This window comes from Trachemys scripta, chromosome 2 (genome assembly GCF_013100865.1).
Source record: "Trachemys scripta elegans isolate TJP31775 chromosome 2, CAS_Tse_1.0, whole genome shotgun sequence".
In the NCBI taxonomy this organism is placed as follows: Eukaryota; Metazoa; Chordata; order Testudines; family Emydidae; genus Trachemys; species Trachemys scripta.
In genome coordinates, this window is record NC_048299.1 from 180017295 (window position 1) to 180036443 (window position 19149).

The 19149-nt window shown below is 43.0% G+C and overlaps 2 protein-coding genes across 3 annotated transcripts; one reads left to right on the plus strand and one right to left on the minus strand.

The window, feature by feature from the left end:
* Positions 1-668: 668 nt before the first annotated feature.
* Positions 669-13211, minus strand: TDP2 (tyrosyl-DNA phosphodiesterase 2). The gene is made up of 7 exons (XM_034762433.1): positions 12919-13211; positions 12754-12839; positions 11590-11757; positions 10232-10323; positions 9637-9755; positions 2518-2688; positions 669-1325 (listed from the first exon to the last, which is right to left on the minus strand). Exons 1-7 carry the CDS (start codon positions 13174-13176, stop codon positions 1044-1046), a joined length of 1176 nt encoding a protein of 391 aa, XP_034618324.1. The 5' UTR covers positions 13177-13211; the 3' UTR covers positions 669-1043.
* Positions 13212-13530: 319 nt separating this feature from the next.
* ACOT13 (acyl-CoA thioesterase 13) lies at positions 13531-18145 on the plus strand. Of its 2 annotated transcripts, none has more exons than XM_034762434.1 (3): positions 13531-13670; positions 16845-17029; positions 17526-18145. In XM_034762434.1, exons 1-3 carry the CDS (start codon positions 13587-13589, stop codon positions 17680-17682), a joined length of 426 nt encoding a protein of 141 aa, XP_034618325.1. In that variant the 5' UTR covers positions 13531-13586; the 3' UTR covers positions 17683-18145. The 2 variants fall into 2 exon arrangements, with proteins under 2 accessions (XP_034618325.1, XP_034618327.1); XM_034762436.1 differs by having other exon boundaries at positions 13551-13682.
* The last annotated feature ends 1004 nt before the right edge of the window (positions 18146-19149 follow it).

Here is a 19149-nt window from a genome sequence, read left to right on the forward strand (position 1 = left end):
TAGTTATCACACAGCTTGATACTTTGTACTTCCATAAAATGTCTTTCAAGCAGTTAATTATGCACACCCTAAAAACAAAACAAACAACAAACCTCTTCTGTTTGCTCTTTCTTTTGGAGAGCATGAAATAAAATTCAATTACACTTTCTGACTGCTCCAGCTTTACATAGAAGAGAACATTCTGTTGATGAAAATGTGGCAGCAGAAGTGCACTAGATGAAGGAGGAATGCTCAGAAAGGTAAATTGACTCCAGGGATTTAAGAAATCTTACAACAGATAATTTTCAAAAGTTACCAACATTTGTTCTCGTGTTTTAAAACATGCCTCTCCCTCATATCTAGATTGATAAAGTGAGCTATTTAAAAGCCCAAGAGCATAACTTCCATATGTCTATTGTAAGATGGATGACTGAAGAATTTATCATCCAATATCTCCAGTTTTTAAAGCCATTCTGTGAAATATTTCAGTTGTTTACTGAACTATTTTTTTTGTTTAAATCTATTCATCCTTCTGAAAATGCCAATGTTATCCTTTAAGACTGAACTCTGAATTACACTGAAATGTCCTGAGTTATGTGAGATACTAGGTGCCTTATGAGAAATAAGACAGTGATTATGTCATTAGCCATGAAAGAAACAAGACATTTACACTAAAAAAATTTACAATTTATTGAGACTATTACAACAAAAAGTGATAAAAGAAAAAGAGCGTGAATGACAATGCTTTAATTCTTTGATGGATTATATTTGAGATTGTTTTTGTCTCTTCCATTTAAAAATGGATTTTATTTTGTATTTCTGTACTTTATTGCCACATTAAAATATATTTTTAAAAAGTCTGCTAGAATGCATACAAAGAAAATAAAAAGGTTTTGGCTTTTTACTATACAGTCTGGGAAAACAGATGTTAAATGAGTGGGTAAAACTCCTTAGGATTGTAAAATAAATCTTACGTAAGCTTAGAATTTAATTTTTGTGAAATCCAAAGGTTAAAAAATTTAAGAGCTTTTGCAATAATACAGACTTTAAAAGCTTTGTTTTCTTTATAGTATCACATCAAAATCACACAGAAGACCCCAGTGATCGCTGGGAAATCTACCACAGTCTAATTTTTCTAGTCCAATTAAGTCCAAACTCCGTGGAATAATTTGTCCCCCTTCTGCTGCAGTTCTGAAGAATATGCGATCAAATCGGAACTTACATTTGTAACTTGCATCCAGGTTAGAATTGCAGTTTGTGTCCCATGTATAACGGCAGTGCCCTGGTTTGTCCAAGAATTCCCATATGTCCAAAATATTGTTAGGTAAGCCACCTACTTGAGTAACCTAAAGAGAAAAATGGAACGTTATACCCACTAATGCCTCTAATATAATATGCATGACAATCATTTGCTGAACCTAGAATTTAGATATTACAGCATATCATTTTTCTGCACAGCACTGTCCAAAACAGGAAATCACAACTACTAAACCACAATTTAGAATAGGATAGCCCCTCAAGAATTTCAGAAATATAAAAATATAAACCACTTAAAACACTTACTGTTCATGTTGCACTTTCCAAACCAAAGTGTGTGTAAGAAACCATTGCATTATTAAGTGATTAAACCTGATCATGCAAGACTGGGCCTTTAGTAATACGTAACACCCTCAGTTGTTATCCCGGTAACCAATTTTTCAAAAGTGACCTTATTTTCAGTCCCTCCATTTTTTGGGTGCTCAAATTTAAACACACAGGATCTGACTTTCCAGAAGTACTGAGCACCAACAGCTCTTGCTAATTTCAACTTGAAGTGTCAGCGCTCAGCATCTCTGAAAATTGAGCGCTAGGTTTCCAAAGTTGGACAACTAAAAATGTGGCACCCAGAATTAGGATATTTCTAAAAGTTACAGCTTGCACAATAGACTGTGTGTATTTCTTTAGAGGAGCAACACAAAGCCAATTGGGGAGGGAAAAACCACCATCTCTTAATTCTGACGTCACTTCAGCTGTAACATTGCTCCAGAGTAAACATGCACAATCAAGCATAAACCTCTACTTGGCAGCAACCTCACTTGTCCCACTTTCACTTAATGGATGGGGACACTACACGTATGTCTACACAGCAACTAGACACTCCTGACTGGCCAGGCCAAACTACTCAGTCCTGTTTCATTACTGTGTAGATGTCTGGGCTCCAACTGGAGCCCAAGCAATAGCAGCCTATGAGGTGGGAAGGTCCCAGAGCTTGGGTTCCAGCCTGAGCCCAGAAGTCTACACAGCAATGAAACAGCCCCGCAGGCTGAGTCCTGTCAGCCGGCACGGGCCAGCCGTGGGTTTTTCTTTGCTGTGTAGAAATACCCTAGGAGGCACACCTGTGCATGTATGAGGGTAGAAAGCTCAACATCTCTGTCATGTATGACTGATTTATGGGAAAGTCACTGTACCCTATAAAAAGAAAGGAAACAAAAACCCCCACTAGAGTTCACCATGGTGGTTTGTCCTCAAAATAATTCTAAGTGGTTTACTGCTATTCACCTCGTGGTCTCTTAGGTTTGTATCCCCTCCAAATATAACGGTAGTTGACTCTGATGCCTCCTGCATTGTCTTTAACACCTGCCTCAGTTGGTTTAGGCGTTCCTTGGCATGACCTTTTGTGCTCTCTAGATGGGAAGTCATAAGGCAGAGTTCGTTACCAGATATATTCACCTGTTAGACAAAGAGAGAAACATTAAATCATGTGTCATGGAACAAAGTTGAAGGCCAAAGACAAAACATACTGTTCAAATATTAAACAGAAACATTCTTCTGCTTGTTAAAACTGCTGTTATACAGGATAGAAGTGATTTACAATTTGATATTGGGCCTCTCTAATTCTGCTGTCATAAGTGAGGTTTTTGACAGTGAATGTGCCACTAGCAGCAGGCTTAAACGTTGATTTTTAACTAAGAATTCAAATCCGGTTCAGTTCACAGCTTATATATGGCAAGAAATACTCCTCACCCTAAAATCTTTCAGAATATTTTGCTGAGCAAGACAAGGGCAACCATTTTTAGAGTTCCTTTATGAGGGCAGAATTTTCAACTTTTTATTCCAGAGCCATGTTAACCACTCCACGCTTAATACTGAAGGTGGCTTTCGGTTAAAAAGCCAATGCTGACCTCTACTCCAACCCAAGTGAAACAAGTCTGCCCAAAATTTAACATGTATTATCTTATACCAAGGTAGAATATTTTTCTGAAAAGTCTGAGGTGTATATACAACTATTTGAAAGACAGAAAGGTTGTAAATATGCATCAGTAACTGAAAGGGAAAAAATTAACAAGATGTATTTTTAAAAAACCAACACACACCTGCCTATCAGGAAAGTCAAAAGTTTAGGTTCTAGTTTACACTATCTGGGTGGTTTTGGTTTTCTTAAAGTATATAAATGCAGAGCTAAGGTATCCCAAATAATCTAACTTTGCCCTTCTTTTCTTGTCATCTTATGCTCCCTCTATGTAAAAAGCTCAGGTCTGGCAAGTATGACAGCTAAACCCTTTCTCAGAAGGGGTATTAACAGGCCACTTCACCATGAATGGTCCCTTGAAATGTGTGTTAACTACTAATGCTAAACAATCTGTTCCACCTTGTACTTAGCTAGGATACTCGAGTATGGCTATACTGCAATTAAAAGCTATGGCTGGCCCGTGCCAGCTGACTTGAGCTCAGGCTAATGGGCTGTTCAGTTGAGATGTAGACATTCAGGCTTGCAGAGTTGTAGAGCCCTGGCTCCAGTCTAAGCCCAATTTACACCGCAACTAAACAGTCACGCAGCCTAAGCCCTGCAAGTCTGAGTCAGCTGACACTGGATAGCCACGGGTTTTTAATTGCAGTACAGACATACCCTTTGAGTATATTTGCCAGACCTGAAGAAGAGTTTGTCTTTGTCACCAACAGAAACTGGTCTAATAACAGATATTACCACAGCCACATTGTCTGTCTAATATCCTGGGACTGACACAGCTACAACACCAGTGCATATTACAGCTGGGGACATACCAGACCTTGTATACCTTACAGGTCTACCAGCAGTTGAGGACAACTTAATCCATACCTATTCTTAACTTACTCAGGCCTGGTCTACACTACGAGTTTAGGTCGAATTTAGCAGGGTTAAATCGAATTAAGCCTGGACACGTCCACACGACGAAGCCCTTTTTTTCGACTTAAAGGGCCCTTTAAACCGTTTCTTTACTCCACCTCCGACGAGAGGATTAGCGATAAAATCAGCCTTTGCGGGTCGGATTTGGGGTAGTGTGGACGGAATTTGACGTTATTGGCCTCCTGGAGCTATCCCACAGTGCTTCATTGTGACCACTCTGGACAGCACTCAACTCAGATGCACTGACCAGGTAGACAGGAAAAGCCCCACGAACTTTTGAATTTCATTTCCTGTTTGCCCAGTGTGGAGAGCACAGGTGACCACGCAGAGCTCATCAGCACAGGTAACCATGATGGAGTCCCAGGATCGCAAAAGAGCTCCAGCATGGACAGAACGGGAGGTACGGGATCTGCTCGCCATATGGGGAGACGAATCAGTGCTAGCTGAACTCCGCAGCAGTAAACAAAATGGCAAAATATTAGAAAAAGTCTCAAAGGCCATGAAGCACAGAGACCATAACAGGGACGCACAGCAGTGCTGCGTGAAAATTAAGGAGCTAAGGCAAGCCTACCACAAAGCCAGAGAGGCAAACGGAAGGTCTGGGGCAGAGCTGCAGGCCATGCTAGGGGGTGCAGCCACCACTACCCCAACCGTGTGCTTTGACTCCATCAATGGAGAATCACGCAACAGGGAAGTGGGTTCGGGGTACGAGGAAGATGATGATGAAGACAATGAAGATAGCTCACAGCAAGGAAGCGGAGAAACCGGTTTCCCCAACAGCCAGGATATGTTTATCACCCTGGACCTGGAACCAGTAACCCCCGAACTCACCCAAGGCGTGCTCCCAGACTCTGAGGGCACACAAGGGACCTCTGGCGAGTGTACCTTTGTAAATATTACACATGGTTTAAAAGCAAGCGTGTTTAATGATTAATTTGCCCTCGCGGCCAGTACAGTTACTGGAAAAGTCTGTTAACGTGTAGGGGGATGGAGCGGAAATCCTCCAGGGACATCTCCAGAAAGCTCTCCTTCATGTACTCCCAAAGCCTTTGCAAAAGGTTTCTGGGGAGGGCTGCCTTATCCCATCCGCCATGGTAGGACACTTTACCATGCCAGGCCAGTAGCACGTAGTCTGGAATCATTGCATAACAAAGCATGGCAGTGTATGGTCCCGGTGTTTGCTGGCATGCAGACAACATCCATTCCTTATCTCTCTTTGTTATCCTCAGGACAGTGATATCATTCATGGTCACCTGGTTGAAATGGGGTGATTTTATTAAGGGGACATTCAGAGGTGCCCGTTCCTGCTCGGCTGAACAGAAATGTTCCCCGCTGTTAGCCACGCGGTAGGCGGGAGAGGTGAAGTGATCATCCCAGAGAATTGGGTGTGGGGGGAGGGTAGTTGGGTTTGTGCTGCATGTTAACCCGGAAACCGCAGCCCGTCCTTTTACACTGCAAACCCATTTTAAATGGCCAAACCAACGGGTGCTTGGTACGGGAAATGAGGGCGCTACTGTTTGAAACCATTCCCACATGTTAAGAAGGTTAAAAAAGCCAAAAGACTGGGGCTTACCATGGCTGCCTGCAAGCCGAAATCTGTTGCCTGGCACTGCGTGAGTGATTTCTCACACCAAACTGGCAGGCCCTCAATACAAGAGGAAAAATGCGACCTTGTAACGAAAGCACGTGCTGTGTAATGTGAACAGCAAAATTTAACGTGAAAGAGTGTACCCATTGTTCTCTAAAATGTGTCTTTTTTAACCACCTCTCCCTTCTCCTCCACCAGTTGCAAATGTTTCTCCTTCACAGAGGCTAGTGAAGATTAGAAGGAGAAAACGGCGGACTAGGGATGATATGTTCTCGGAGCTCCAAATGTCCTCCCACGCTGACAGAGCACAGCAGAATGCGTGGAGGCAGTCAATGTCAGAGTGCAAAAAAGCACAATATGAACGAGAGGAGAGGTGGTGGGCTGAATCGCGGGCTGAAGAGAGCAAGTGGCAGGCTGAAGAGGATAGGTGGCGTCAGCTTGCTGACAGAAGGCAAGAGTCGATGCTCCGGCTGCTGGAGCATCAAACGGATATGCTCCAGCGTATGGCTGACCTGCAGGAAAGGCAGCAGGAGCAGAGACCACCACTATAGCCCCTGTGTAACCAACAGCCCTCCTCCCCAAGTTCCATAGCCTCCTCGCCCAGACGCCCAAGAACGCGGTGGGGGGGGCCTCCGGCCACCCAGTCACTCCACCCCAGATGATTGCCCGAGCATCAGAAGGCTGGCCTTCAATAAGTGTTAAAGTTTTAAAGTTTTAAACTGCAGTGTGTCCTTTTCCTTCCCTCCTCCCGCACCCCTCCCGGGCTACCTTGGCAGTTATCCCCCTAGTTGTGTGATGAATTAATAAAGAATGCATGAATGTGAAGTAACAATGACTTTATTGCCTCTGCAAATGGTGCTCGAAGGGGAGAGGGGAGGGTGGTTAGTTTACAGGGAAGTACAGTGAACCGGGGGGAGGGAGGGAGGGCGCGGAGAGTTCATCAAGGAGAAACAAACAGAAGTTTCACACCATAGCCTGGACAGTCACAAAGCTGGTTTTCAAAGCTTCTCTGATGCGCACCGCGCCCTGCTGTACTCTTCTAACCGCCCTGGTGTCTGGCTGCGCGTAATCAGCGGCCAGGCGATTTGCCTCAACCTCCCACCCCGCCATAAATGTCTCCCCCTTACTCTCACGATATTGTGGCGCGCACAGCAAGCAGCAACAACAATTGGAATATTGGCTTCGCTGAGGTCTATCCGAGTCAGTAAACTGCACCACGCGCTTTTAAACGTCCAAATGCACATTCCACCACCATTCGGCACTTGCTCAGCCTGTAGTTGAACAGGTCCTGACTACTGTCCAGGCTGCCTGTGTATGGCTTCATGAGCCATGGCATTAAGGGGTAGGCTGGGTCCCCAAGGATAACGATAGGCATTTCAACATCCCCAACGGTTATTTTCTGGTCCGGGAAGAAAGTCCCTTCCTCCAGCTTTTGAAACAGACCCAAGTTCCTGAAGACGCGAGCATCATATACCTTTCCAGGCCATCCCACATTGATGTTAGTGAAACGTCCCTTGTGATCCACCAGGGCTTGCAGCAGCATTGAAAAGTACCCCTTGCGGTTTATGTACTCGGTGGCTTGGTGCTCCGGTGCCAAGATAGGGATATGGGTTCTATCTATCGCCCCACCACAGTGTGGGAATCCCATTGCAGCAAAGCCATCCACTGTGACCTGCACGTTTCCCAGAGTCACTACCCTTGATATCAGCAGGTCTTTGATTGCATTGGCTACTTGGATCACAGCAGCCCCCACAGTAGATTTGCCCACTCCAAATTGATTCCTGACTGACGGGTAGCTGTCTGGCGTTGCAAGCTTCCACAGGGCTATCGCCACTCGGTTCTCAACTGCGAGGGCTGCTCTCATCCTGGTATTCTGGCGTTTCAGGGCAGGGGAAAGCAAGTCACAAAGTTCCAAGAAAGTGCCCTTACGCATGCGAAAGTTTCGCAGCCACTGGGAATCGTCCCACACCTGCAACATGATGCGGTCCCACCAGTCTGTGCTTGTTTCCCAGGCCCAGAATCGGCGTTCCATGGCATGAACCTGCCCCAGTAACACCATGATTTGCATATTGCTGGGGCCTGCACTTTGTGAGGTCTATGTCCATGTCAATTTCCTCATCACTCTCGTCGCAGCGCTGCAATCGCCTCCTCGCCTGGTTTTGCTTTGGCATGTTCTGGCTCTGCATATACTCCAGGACAATGCACGTGGTGTTCATAGTGCTCATAATTGCCGCGGTGATCTGAGCGGGCTCCATGATCCCAGTGCTATGGCGTCTGGGCTGAAAAAAGGCGCGAAACTATTGTCTGACGGAGGGAGGGAGGGGCGAGTGACGACATGGCTTACAGGTATAGGGAATTAAAATCAAAGGTGGCTGTGCATCAGGGAGAAACACAAACAACTGTCACACAGAATGGCCCCCGCAAAGACTGAACTCAAAACCCTGGGTTTAGCAGGCTGTTGATTTCACGGAAGGAGGGGAAAGCAAATGAATACAGAACAAATCTGGCCATCTATTTTTTACGTCTTAAGCTGGCAGCAGATGGTGCAGCATGACTGATAGCCATCGGCATCTTCTGGGTGCTGTACTACCACTGCTAGCCATCATCGTCAAGACGATTCAATAGGACTGCCGGCAGGACTGAGTCTCCAGCAGACAAAACATGTCTGCCCAGGTGCCTCTGATCAAACTCACTGAGGAATACGACGACGGATACCAGTCGTAATACACCATCTACTGCCAAAAGGCAAGGAGCTACTGCTGTATAGCAATGAAGCCCCACGTCTGCCAGCACCCAGATAGCTGATGCCCAGGTGCCTCTGATCAAACTCACTGAGGAATACGACGACGGATACCAGTCGTAATACACCATCTACTGCCAAAAGGCAATTAGCTGCTGCTGTGTAGCAATGCAGTACCAAGTCTGCTAGCACCCAGATGACATATGGTGACGGTGAGCTGAGCTGAGTGGGCTCCATGCTTGCCATGGTATGTTGTCTGCACAGGTAACCCAGGTAAAAAAGGCGCAAATCGATTGTCTGCCGTTGCTCTGACGGAGGGGGAGGGGCCTGACTACATGTACCCAGAACCCCCCACAACACTCTTTTTGCATCATCAGGCATTGGGATCTCAACCCAGAATTCCAATGGGCGGCGGAGACTGCGGGATAGCTACCCACAGTACAACGCTCCGGAAGACGACGCTAGCCTCGGTACTGTGGACGCGGTCCGCCGACTTAATGCACTTAGAGCATTTTATGTGGGGACACACACAATCGACTGTATAAAACCGATTTCTATAAACCGGCTTCTATAAATTCGACCTAATTTCGTAGTGTAGTCATACCCTCCGACTAAGGACAAGAGTATTTGAGGTTTAAGAAGACCGCAGCAGAATAGACTTACCACAGGATCGGAGTTTAACCATTTAAATGGTTAAACAACAACCACCAGTGTGATGTGGGGAAAATTCAATGAGAAGGTGCAGTGGAATTTCATAGATCTTTGGTATGTACATGAAACCTAAGAGGTACAACACTGAAGGTCTCTTTTGTTGAGGGAGCGTGAAGTGGGGGATAATCTCTGAATACATGACACATGGTGGGTTGAGAATGGTACAGGAAAATGGAGTAATGTGACCTCTATAATGCACATTTGTTGGGGGTAGCATGATTTGTTAAGAGCATGGGTTTGTGTAAGAGTACAGTTAAAATTGTTTGATGCATCTTTTTAGTGTTTTTATTGGAGACTTCAAATCTAAATGTCCTACTTTTCATGTTATCTTTTCTCTTAAATTATAATGTCCTGTTGATGCTTTTTCCCTTCAAATTTAGTACCCATATTTACAACCTTAAATCCAGACTAACAAAGATTTGTCCCCTTAAATTAGACATTCAACTGCTTTGTAACATATAGTGACCCACTTACATGCACAACTAATAAATTTCTCATCATGGAAGTTGTTGGGAAAGGTATTATTTCTTGCCTTAAAAACTTCACTCTTGATTTTTTCAGCATTATGGCAGTGAAATAACCATCTATATTACCTAAAGAGGAATAAGAAAATGAAAGAAAAGTTCAGTGCTGCATGCACTGTATTATTCCATCCCTTCATACAGAAGAATTATATATTTTCAAGAGATCTTTTCAGGGTGCACATTTCTTATCCTAATCCATACATGTAGCTATTTTCATTAATAGTAAAGGATCGGAAAAAATGAATTAATTTTGACTCTGTCCTTAAACTTAAAATCTGCCTTTCTAAAAGAAAAAGAGCCAGAAGAAAGTGACGGTTAATATATTCATTTATAATTTGCATCAAACTAGATTCCAGAATTTAGAAGCCAAGGAAATCCATTTCACTGATTCTTTCCCCTCCTTTTTTCCCTTTTCACGTCTACCAATGGTCAGAGGAGTATTAACAAGCTAGTGAGTAGAAAACAATAACATTTCTTGCTTCTTCTATCCATTTGAAGCAGATTTCTCAATTTTTTAGGCCTTCCCTTTTTTTTTTTTTTTTTACCTGGAATGATTGTGTAACTGACTGCTCTCTTCTGTAGGTAACTCAAGTATGGTGAAACAACCTCCTGTAAAAACACCACATCTGGACTGTATCTGAAATCAGCAAGACAAGTTTACAATACAACTTTTAAAGCAGACAGTTTTTTGCATTGTAATGACAAATGTAAAGAGTAAGGTTCTGGGTGTAGGGCTGGTTTTTTTAAACATGCGAAGTGGCTACAATGGTTTCCAAAGAAGCTGTCACATTTGTTGGCATATAAACATGTCACTATATTTGGAGGAAACAAATAAGATTCAAATCTGTATTTTACCAACAAGTTACTAATAAGGGGGCCTCATTTCCTCACGTAGATCTGATCTCACAGCATCTGTCTAATTTTATGCACGTGGGGGAATTTCAGTTAGTGACTGAAAATATAGCTTCAGAGCATATTTAGAAGACCTAAGATTTCTAGGAGAGTCCACTTAACACCCATCACCTTTGTGATATCAACACCCAATCTCCCAGTCCAGACTGACAGGTAAAGGGCAATTGCTCTCCTTAGACTTGTCTACACTAGACCTTTTTTTAAAATCTCCTTCTGTTGCACTACTATCGGTGGCTCTCTTGTTACTAGCAACACTGGGAGCATTCACGTAGACAGGACACAGGCAGCAGCCTGTCACTATTATTTTTATGTAAACATGCTCCAAGCAGGTAAAGGGTTTGGTACTGGGATAATTTGCAGGAAGGGAAAACAGGGCCTTGTCTATCCACGAAAAATTGCACCAGTTTAGTTATCCATTTAAAACTGACCTGATAAACCAATTTAAATGTATCTAAAGGGTTAATTTGTTTTAAATTGGTTTAGTTTGCACTGCTAAATTACAATATTAAGCTAAACCAATATAGGTAAGGATTACACCTATGTGAGTGTAATCCATCCATTTTACGGGTAAGCACATATTTAACTAAAAATAGTCATCAACTCTGCAGTTTTAGTGTGTCTTCACAATTTTTACTGCATTCTACCTATCCTGCAAATTTTAGGTTTTCATTTTACACAAATGGTTCTAAAGTTATCCACTGCAAAGCCATCACAATAGATCAACTGAAGACTGTTGAACAGCTGCATTTTTAAGATGGGAACTCCCTGTTCCCAACCCCACTCACCTCAGCAAAGAAAAATTTTCTCCAATGCAATGGGACTATTTAGCTGCTAACATTTTTAAAAGAATATGGAAAATAAATGATATAGTATATCTGTATTTGGTGCTTGAATACTTTGGGGGTATACATTCTATAGATACTTCAAATAAGATACGACACTTCAGAGTCCAAATATTAAACTGACTTATAAAGGAGATAACAATACTTACAATGCTAAATAAGAGCAGACTCCTCTAGCTCGGTCTTGTTGATTTCTTCGATCCAGACCATCAATATTCCAGGTAAGTAAAGAGAACCTGCTGTCGTCTTCTTGTTGCCTGCAGTCTGCGTTGTTGACTCCAGCACTACTAGTAGTAACATCAGCAGTCAAGTCAATGCTAGGAAGAATATTTAAAATGTTGCTTTCAGTAAACAGAGCATTCCCCTGCAGTAACTTCCATCTTCTAAAGCAAGACATTTTTAGACCTCCCCAACTAAAAATTTGAACATACTGCAAAAATTAACATGAATCAATCTCTAATTTAAAAACATCTAAATTAAATACACTGACTGAGAACATATGCGTCAATCATAGAATATCAGGGTTGGAAGGGACCTCAGGAGGTCATCTAGTCCAACCCCATGCTCAAAGCAAGACCAATCCCCAGACAGATTTTTACCCCAGTTCCCTAAATGGCCCCCTCAAGGATTGAACTCACAACCCTGGGTTTAGCAGGCCAATACTCAAACCACTGAGATGTGTTTAGTATGTAGTTGTAATTAATGTTTTCGGTTTTTTAAAGGGCTTGATTGTGATTTAAGTTAAGCTGGTGGAAACAATCTTAACACAACTATTTCACTAGGAGGATGGTGAAGCACTGGAATGGGTTACCTAGGGAGGTGGTGGAATCTCCTTCCTTAGAGGTTTTTAAGGTCCAGCTTGACAAAGCCCAGGCTGGGATGATTTAATTGGTGTTGGTCCTGCTTTGAGCAGGGGGTTGGACTAGATGCCCTGAGGTCTCTTCCAACCCTGACATTCTATGATTCTAGGGGAGTCCGTACATATGCTGTTGTGCAGGAATATATGAAACAAACCGGACTTGGGGGCAGGCAGCTCACTGATAGACAGACACACACCATGCACGGAGCCTGCGAGCCTCACACGGGGGTGGATTTTGAGACGCGCCTCGCCTTTGGGAGAGGGCTTCACGGCGGGGGACGAGCAGCATCAGCAACGCTAGCGAAGCAGAGCCTGGCCGCGGAGCCTCCCCTGCAGCTGCAAGGCGCTGGCCAAGGGGGGGGGGGGCGCGAGGGAGATGAGGTGGGTGCTGGGCCGGGGCGCGGCTGCCAGTGCCGCCTTCCCTGCGAGCTTGAGCCCCCGCGGCCTCGCTCACCAGGTCTCCAGCGGGGAGCGGGCCGGGGTCCTCCCGCCCTCGTCTCGCTGGTCCACGGGCGGCTCGAAGTAGGAGTTCAGCGCCCTCTGGAAAGCAAAGGAGCGGGAGTCAGGGCCCGGCGCAGCGGCAGCCCCCAGCCCGTCCCGGGCCCGTCCCGCGCCCCACCTGCATGTGCCAGTCGTTGTCCGCCAGGCAGCAGCGAGCCAGGGCCAAGTCGCTGCTGGTGATGGAGGCGAACTCGGCGCACAGGAGCTTCCTACGCTTCGCCAGGGGCGGCGTCTCCCCCTCCGCCTCTTCCTCCTCCTGGGGCCGGGGCAGCGCCTCCGCCTCCTCCGGGGGCCGCGAGGGCGGCTCCGGCTGCAGACTCCTCTCCTCCTCGGGCCGCTGCTCCAGCAGCCCCTCCGCTGCGCTCCCCCCCTCCATAGCCCCGCGCGCTGCCCTCCACCGGCCGCCTCCAGGCAACACGCCTGCGCAGCACGCGCCCAATCCCAGCGGCCCTGCTAACAGACGCACGTTCCGAGCTCGGCGTTGGAGGGTGAGGGGGGCAGCGAGCTCAAGCCCCGCCCCACGGGGGTCCCACGAGCCCAGCGGGGAGTGCGAGCGCGTGACCTCCGTGAAGGTGGGAACAAGAGCCGCGAACGTTCGGCCTGTGGAACGTGGTGAATCGCTGCGTGTATTGGAGGTCACCCGGCCTCTTGTTGCTGCAGCTGCTGCCTGCCCCACGGAACTCACTGGGTGCTCCCAGTTCTAGGAGACTCTTCCCAGCTGGTAGGAGCAGGTGTCCCACGCCGGTCACTCTACGGAAAAAGGACGTCGCAACCAGTCTTTAAACCATGAGCTCCCTCACGATCCACTCCTTCCGGGAGATGATGAAAAGCCTGCTGAGCTCATCCAGCTTTGATCGGGTGTTGAGTAAGGTATAGTTGTAGGTAGGATTGATGCTTGGCAGTTGCATAGCATTTGTTATATGAGGAGTGCATCCTCCAAAGTGTATCAGCAATTTGTGTAATATGGATATAGATATGTAGGTTTGGCAGAACTTGATTTTTTTTTTTTTTTGGATAATTTTGATGGATAGTATTAATGTTTATTTTAAAGCATCTTTCTACATTTAAATTTTCACAGTTGTGGGAAATTACGGGGGCGGTTAAACAATGATTATTTAATATAGCTGTTAAGATTCAAAAAGTTAAAGCTCATGTCAACAAAACATGTCAAAGTATGGAAAGTAAACAACCTGAAATCATACTCTAAATTCTCTAGCAGCATTTTTCTTGCTTTATTTCTCTGTAAATTTTGATTATTATGGATGGAAATATTTTATCAGTAAAAATCCAATCCATCCAAGTTAGTGGGTTTGAACCTGTAGTCTATAGACCCTTGTGGGTCTATAGACTATGGGCTGGTCTACACTGGGGGAAGGGGGGGATCAATTGAAGATAAGCAACTTCAGCTACGAGAATAGCGAAGCTGAAGTCGACGTATCTTACATCGACTTACTTCCCGTCCTCACGGCACGGGATCAATGGCCGCGGTTCCCCCGTCAACTCCGCTTCCGTCTGTCGCCCTGGTGGAGTTCCAGAGTGGATGGGGAGTGCGGCCGGGGATCAATTTATTGCATCTAGACGAGACACGATAAATCAATCCCCGATAGATCGATTACTACCCTCCGATTCGGTGGGTAGTGAAGACATATCCTATGTCTAAGGAGTCAGCGAAAGGTTGGTGTTAATATAGAACAGTGTTTTAAAACCTATGGTCTGCAGACTATGTCTAAAATTTCTAAAGGGGTCTGTACCTCCATTTGAAATTTTTTAGAGGTCCACGCATGAAAAAAGGTTGAAAACCACTGTTCTAAGCCTATATATATGCAGCACACAGTCACTGTCTTGAGAGGCTTACAAACTAAAATCCCAGTTGGATCTTCTCAATTTAAATCCATAGGGTTGTGGAAGAGGGCTGTCCATTCTAGGAGATGCAACTGCAAAATCAAGGCCAAAGAGTATGATCCTCCAAGCTCTCACATGAGTACTGCTTCCTCAGATGAGAATTCAGTGGGACCAGTTGCATGATTTAGGCCTACTCTTGCGAATAAGGATTTTTAGGATCTAGTCCTGATTAGCCAGTATACAGAAAAAGGGGTGGGATGCAATGAAATGTTTAGACAGAATCCTGACTTTCTAAACACCCGATGTCTGATCCCGTGATATCCAGAATTTGTATTTAGGCCTCCATCTGACATTTGTACTGAAAGTAAAATTGTTTTTCTAGAACCCTGACTTTCCAAAATATGTTGTCCCCTGAGGCTTTTGTAAAGGTCAGGAGTGACAGATGGTTTGGATTGTTCAGGTTAGGATTTTTAATATTACAGTATTACTAGTATTCTTCTCCTCAGACTAGGTGATAACACAGGAGAGGTTGTTTAAAATGTTATTTCACAATAGCTATAATACCTCTCTGTTTTGTAAAAAGGGGCTTTATAGCAGTAGCTGAGGCCTGGTCTACATCTAAAATTTAGGTTGACCTAGCTATGCCGATAAGAGGTGTAAAAAATTCACACCCTGAGAGACATCGTTAAACCGGCTTAATCCCCAGTGTAGACAGTGCTAGATTGATGGAAGAATTTTTCTCTCGGAGAGGTGGATTTACTACGGCAACAAAAGAACTCCTTCAATGGCTGTAGTTAAATGTCTTCTCTACTGTGGTGCGCCTACACCACTGTAATGTTTCTAATACAGACGTATCTTTGGACTCCATTTTAGGGTTTTTTTTAAATATTGTTTCGGTGATACCAATCAATAGTGAACTGATAATGTTATGAATATATTCCTCAAAAATAGACATTCATATGCCATCTTTAGTAAAATATTACTACTTCCAAATGTATAGTAAGAATCTCTTACTGAAATAACTTAATATTTCCATCTCTATGACATTTCATCCTAAAGCCACTTTGAATGATCTATTTAAAAAATAATTTTGCAGGGATGAATATAGTTACAGAAACTACTTTTTCCAGTTTTGTGGGCACCTTATGTCTATTGTTCTCACTTTTGAAATATGCAAAACTTTCAGTTGTTCCAACTGGAATTAGGGGAATGTATTTTAAATGCTGTAGATTAACAACTTCTAGGCATTAGAATCAATTAACTCTGCTCCTGGCGCTTGTCTGCATGGGGAAATTTACCCACATAATTATTCTGCTATAGTTACTCAATATCTTCCCATGTGGGCATTTTTATTCTCAGAATAAGAGTTCAACACAGGGAGTTATACTAGTGTAATTATAGTAGCAAATTTTCCTGTGGTGAAGCCTTGAATATGTTGGGCTAACATTTCAAAGTATTCCTTTCAAAATACTGATTTAGTTCCATTATTTAAATATTAACTGACATTGCTTCACTTTAAGGATTACTCACGTGTTGCTGATTCTCATTCTGTCAACAAGAGGCTGAGCAACTGTGCTAGCCATCAATGTCATGTGGGGAAAAATCAAAGCAAACACTTAGTAGTAACTTTCCATTAGCTTTATGTCAGGTATAAAGTCAGACAAGTCAACTTTCCATTTTTAATAAGAGTTCAGTAGAGTTTGTCTCAAACAACTCCTGAAAGCTCAAGATGATTACAATAAACTGACGGAGTGCATATTTGAGACACAAGATGGGTGAGGTAATATCTTTTATTGAATCAACTTTTGTTGGCGAGAGAGACAAGCTTTTGAGTCTACACAGAGCTCTTCTTTAGAAGTTGGTCCAGTAAAAGCCATTACTCACCCATCTTGTCTGTTCAATATCCTGGAACCAACATGGCACCCCAACACTGCATACAGTTTTTATAGGAGGTATATATTTCCCTAGGGAAACAATTTGCAACTGGAGATTTATAGAAACATCTGACTTGACACTTAAACCATAATGTTTTAGTTCTTTATTTTTCTCCTCCCCTCATTAGTCTAAAAACTGAACCAAGATTTACTTTCAAGTTGATCTGTTTACTTTGAGAGCAATCACTAGACTTGTAATTGTCCGTATGTTTCCCCTTATTGAGATTTTGAATTAATAGAATTTTGTTCCTCATTTCTGTTTGTTCAGATGACCGTTCTTTCTGCAACTCCTGGAAAGGTTGTTTGTGAAATGAAAATAGAGGAGGAGCACACAAACAGAGGTGGCACGTTGCATGGAGGTTTGACTGCCACACTGGTAGACGTAGTGTCAACAGCAGCATTGTTGTACACAGAAAGAGGAATGCCTGGGGTCAGTGTGGATATGAACATTACGTATGTATTGAACATGCTTACTGTCAAATGTTAAATCTTAATGTTTGATGTGTTCTACTAAAAGGGCCTGGATTCTGCTAAGTTTCTCTTCCATGGTCTAGCTACCACTTGAATGACAAACTGCAGTCTGAAAGAACAACTTCTAATAAACTCAGTATAGATCCTGTTTGGGAATATCATCAAGTGGTCGAGACACTAATTTGAGGCAGTCTAATGTTCTTTAAGCTCCCTCTTTTATTACGTTTGGTTTAATGCCTTAGTTATCTTTAGGTAACAAAGTCCAAATTCTATAATCTTCTCATGTGTGGAATTTCAGTGGGAACATTAGTGTGAACTCTGCCCGAGGAGAAGCTGCAAGATTCAGGCTTGTGAAAAGGTGCAACGAGTTAACTGCAAACTGACTCTGGTAGCTCCTTCAAAAAATTATTTTAAACAGATGAATGTTCCCTGAGTTGTAGCATGTTGTATAAAATGATTGTTCTGTTTTTTATTCAAGATACATGTCTGCTGCTAAGATTGGGGAAGAGATATTGATCACTGCTCAGATTTTGAAACAAGGAAGAAGGCTTGCCTTTGCCAGTGTGGATGTAACAAACAAGGCGACAGGAAAGTTCGTAGCACAAGGCAGACATACAAAATACCTAGGACATTAATATAAGAAAATGATATCTAAAAAGGAAAGTTTGTGCTTAAGAAGCTAGCATTGAATTATTTTTTCTAATTTAAGCTGTATCAAGTTACCACGCTCTGAAAGCAGTTAAATGATCTATGTAAAATGAGTTGGTCTCAGTCTCATTCCTAGTGGACAATTGTTCACACTGTAATTGGCACCACTTCTGAGCTTGTTGCAGTCTTGGTAGAGAGACCAAGAACTGTAGAGACATGGAGACCAATGTACTTTTTTTGAGCCTGAAGATAAGGTCAATGTTCAGGCTCACTGGTGGGACTGTGTGGGGAAGCTTTCTGCTCCCCATTCTGTACCTCTCTCATGCAAACATGTTTCCAGTCTCCAGGGCTGTCAGTTCATAACCTTTCAAAAATCAAAGCAACTAACCAACTGCATTTTTTTGTCCTATGCTATAAAGTGATATTAAAGTAACAGGTGTTACAAATGCAGTATTGCTGTTTTAAATTATTAATCTGAAATAAGAATATTTTGCAAATGGGAAATGTAATATATTGAGAACATAGGTAAGTCTTTATATTTGGCAAATGCCTAACTGATTAAAAAATTCAATAACTATTCAAGAAGTACACATTTAATAAAAGCTCTCATACTACTACATTAAGTAAGCTCATTCAGCCCAGATGAAGAAACTCTTTTCTGTGTGGAAAGTTGTATAGTTATACTGTGCTAGAGCTGTGTTTCTCATCCTCAGTGGCTCATGACCTCTAGGGGTGGGATTGTGCATCACAAAATGCAATCAGGAGGGTTGTAAGGTATTGAAAATTTCACAACCATTCTGAAGCAAAGAACACTTCCAGAATAACTTTAGGGGCAGCCAAAACCTTAAAGTGTATGAGGTCAAGTAATAGTATAGAGAGTTATCACTGACATTTTTATTCTTTAATATAAAATGGAGGGGGGTCAACTTTTTCCAAAATGACCATTACCACCTCTTTTTTTAAATTAATGTATGTAAATATGGCATGGCTATGCATTTAAAAAGTCTGACATTCTTGCCAAGACAAATTGACCCATCCAGTTCTTGCTTTTTATATACAGTAAAATGGAAAAAATCTTTCCTATTTTTGCCATTTAATTCATTTAAAAAAACCAACAACAAAAAAAAAAACTTTTCCAGTCATCAGTATCTATTCGATTTACAGAACGATCATACACTAACCATTTAGTGAAAATAAATTAATTTTAATTAATAGTATTGCACCCATGTCGTTTTAACTGACTGAAAGAAAATCTGCCATTCTGCAATTATATACCTTTGTCTTAAGTAGGCTATTGCCTTATCTGTGCACTGAAACAAATCAAGCTCTGTCTCTACCATGCCATCTAATAAAAACATAGGCCCTTCCCACATGGAATCAAACACTGTTACTGTTGGAGATGAGTGAATAATGGGGGAAATGATTAACTGAATATTTTATTTGCAAAAGTTGAC

What these genes read in the sequence shown, in the direction of transcription:
- ACOT13 (XM_034762434.1), top strand. Translation starts at nt 13,587, where the DNA reads ATGAGCTCCCTCACGATCCACTCCTTCCGGGAGATGATGAAAAGCCTG. An exon ending in TTGATCGGGTGTTGAGTAAG is followed by an intron (nt 13,671 to 16,844) that starts GTATAGTTGTAG and finishes CTGTTTGTTCAG; the next exon opens with ATGACCGTTCTTTCTGCAAC. An exon ending in AGTGTGGATATGAACATTAC is followed by an intron (nt 17,030 to 17,525) that starts GTATGTATTGAA and finishes TTTTTATTCAAG; the next exon opens with ATACATGTCTGCTGCTAAGA.
- TDP2 (XM_034762433.1), bottom strand. Translation starts at nt 13,176, where the DNA reads ATGGAGGGGGGGAGCGCAGCGGAGGGGCTGCTGGAGCAGCGGCCCGAG. An exon ending in GTCTGCTCTTATTTAGCATT is followed by an intron (nt 10,324 to 11,589) that starts GTAAGTATTGTT and finishes TGCTGATTTCAG; the next exon opens with ATACAGTCCAGATGTGGTGT. An exon ending in GAAATTTATTAGTTGTGCAT is followed by an intron (nt 2,689 to 9,636) that starts GTAAGTGGGTCA and finishes TTTGTCTAACAG; the next exon opens with GTGAATATATCTGGTAACGA.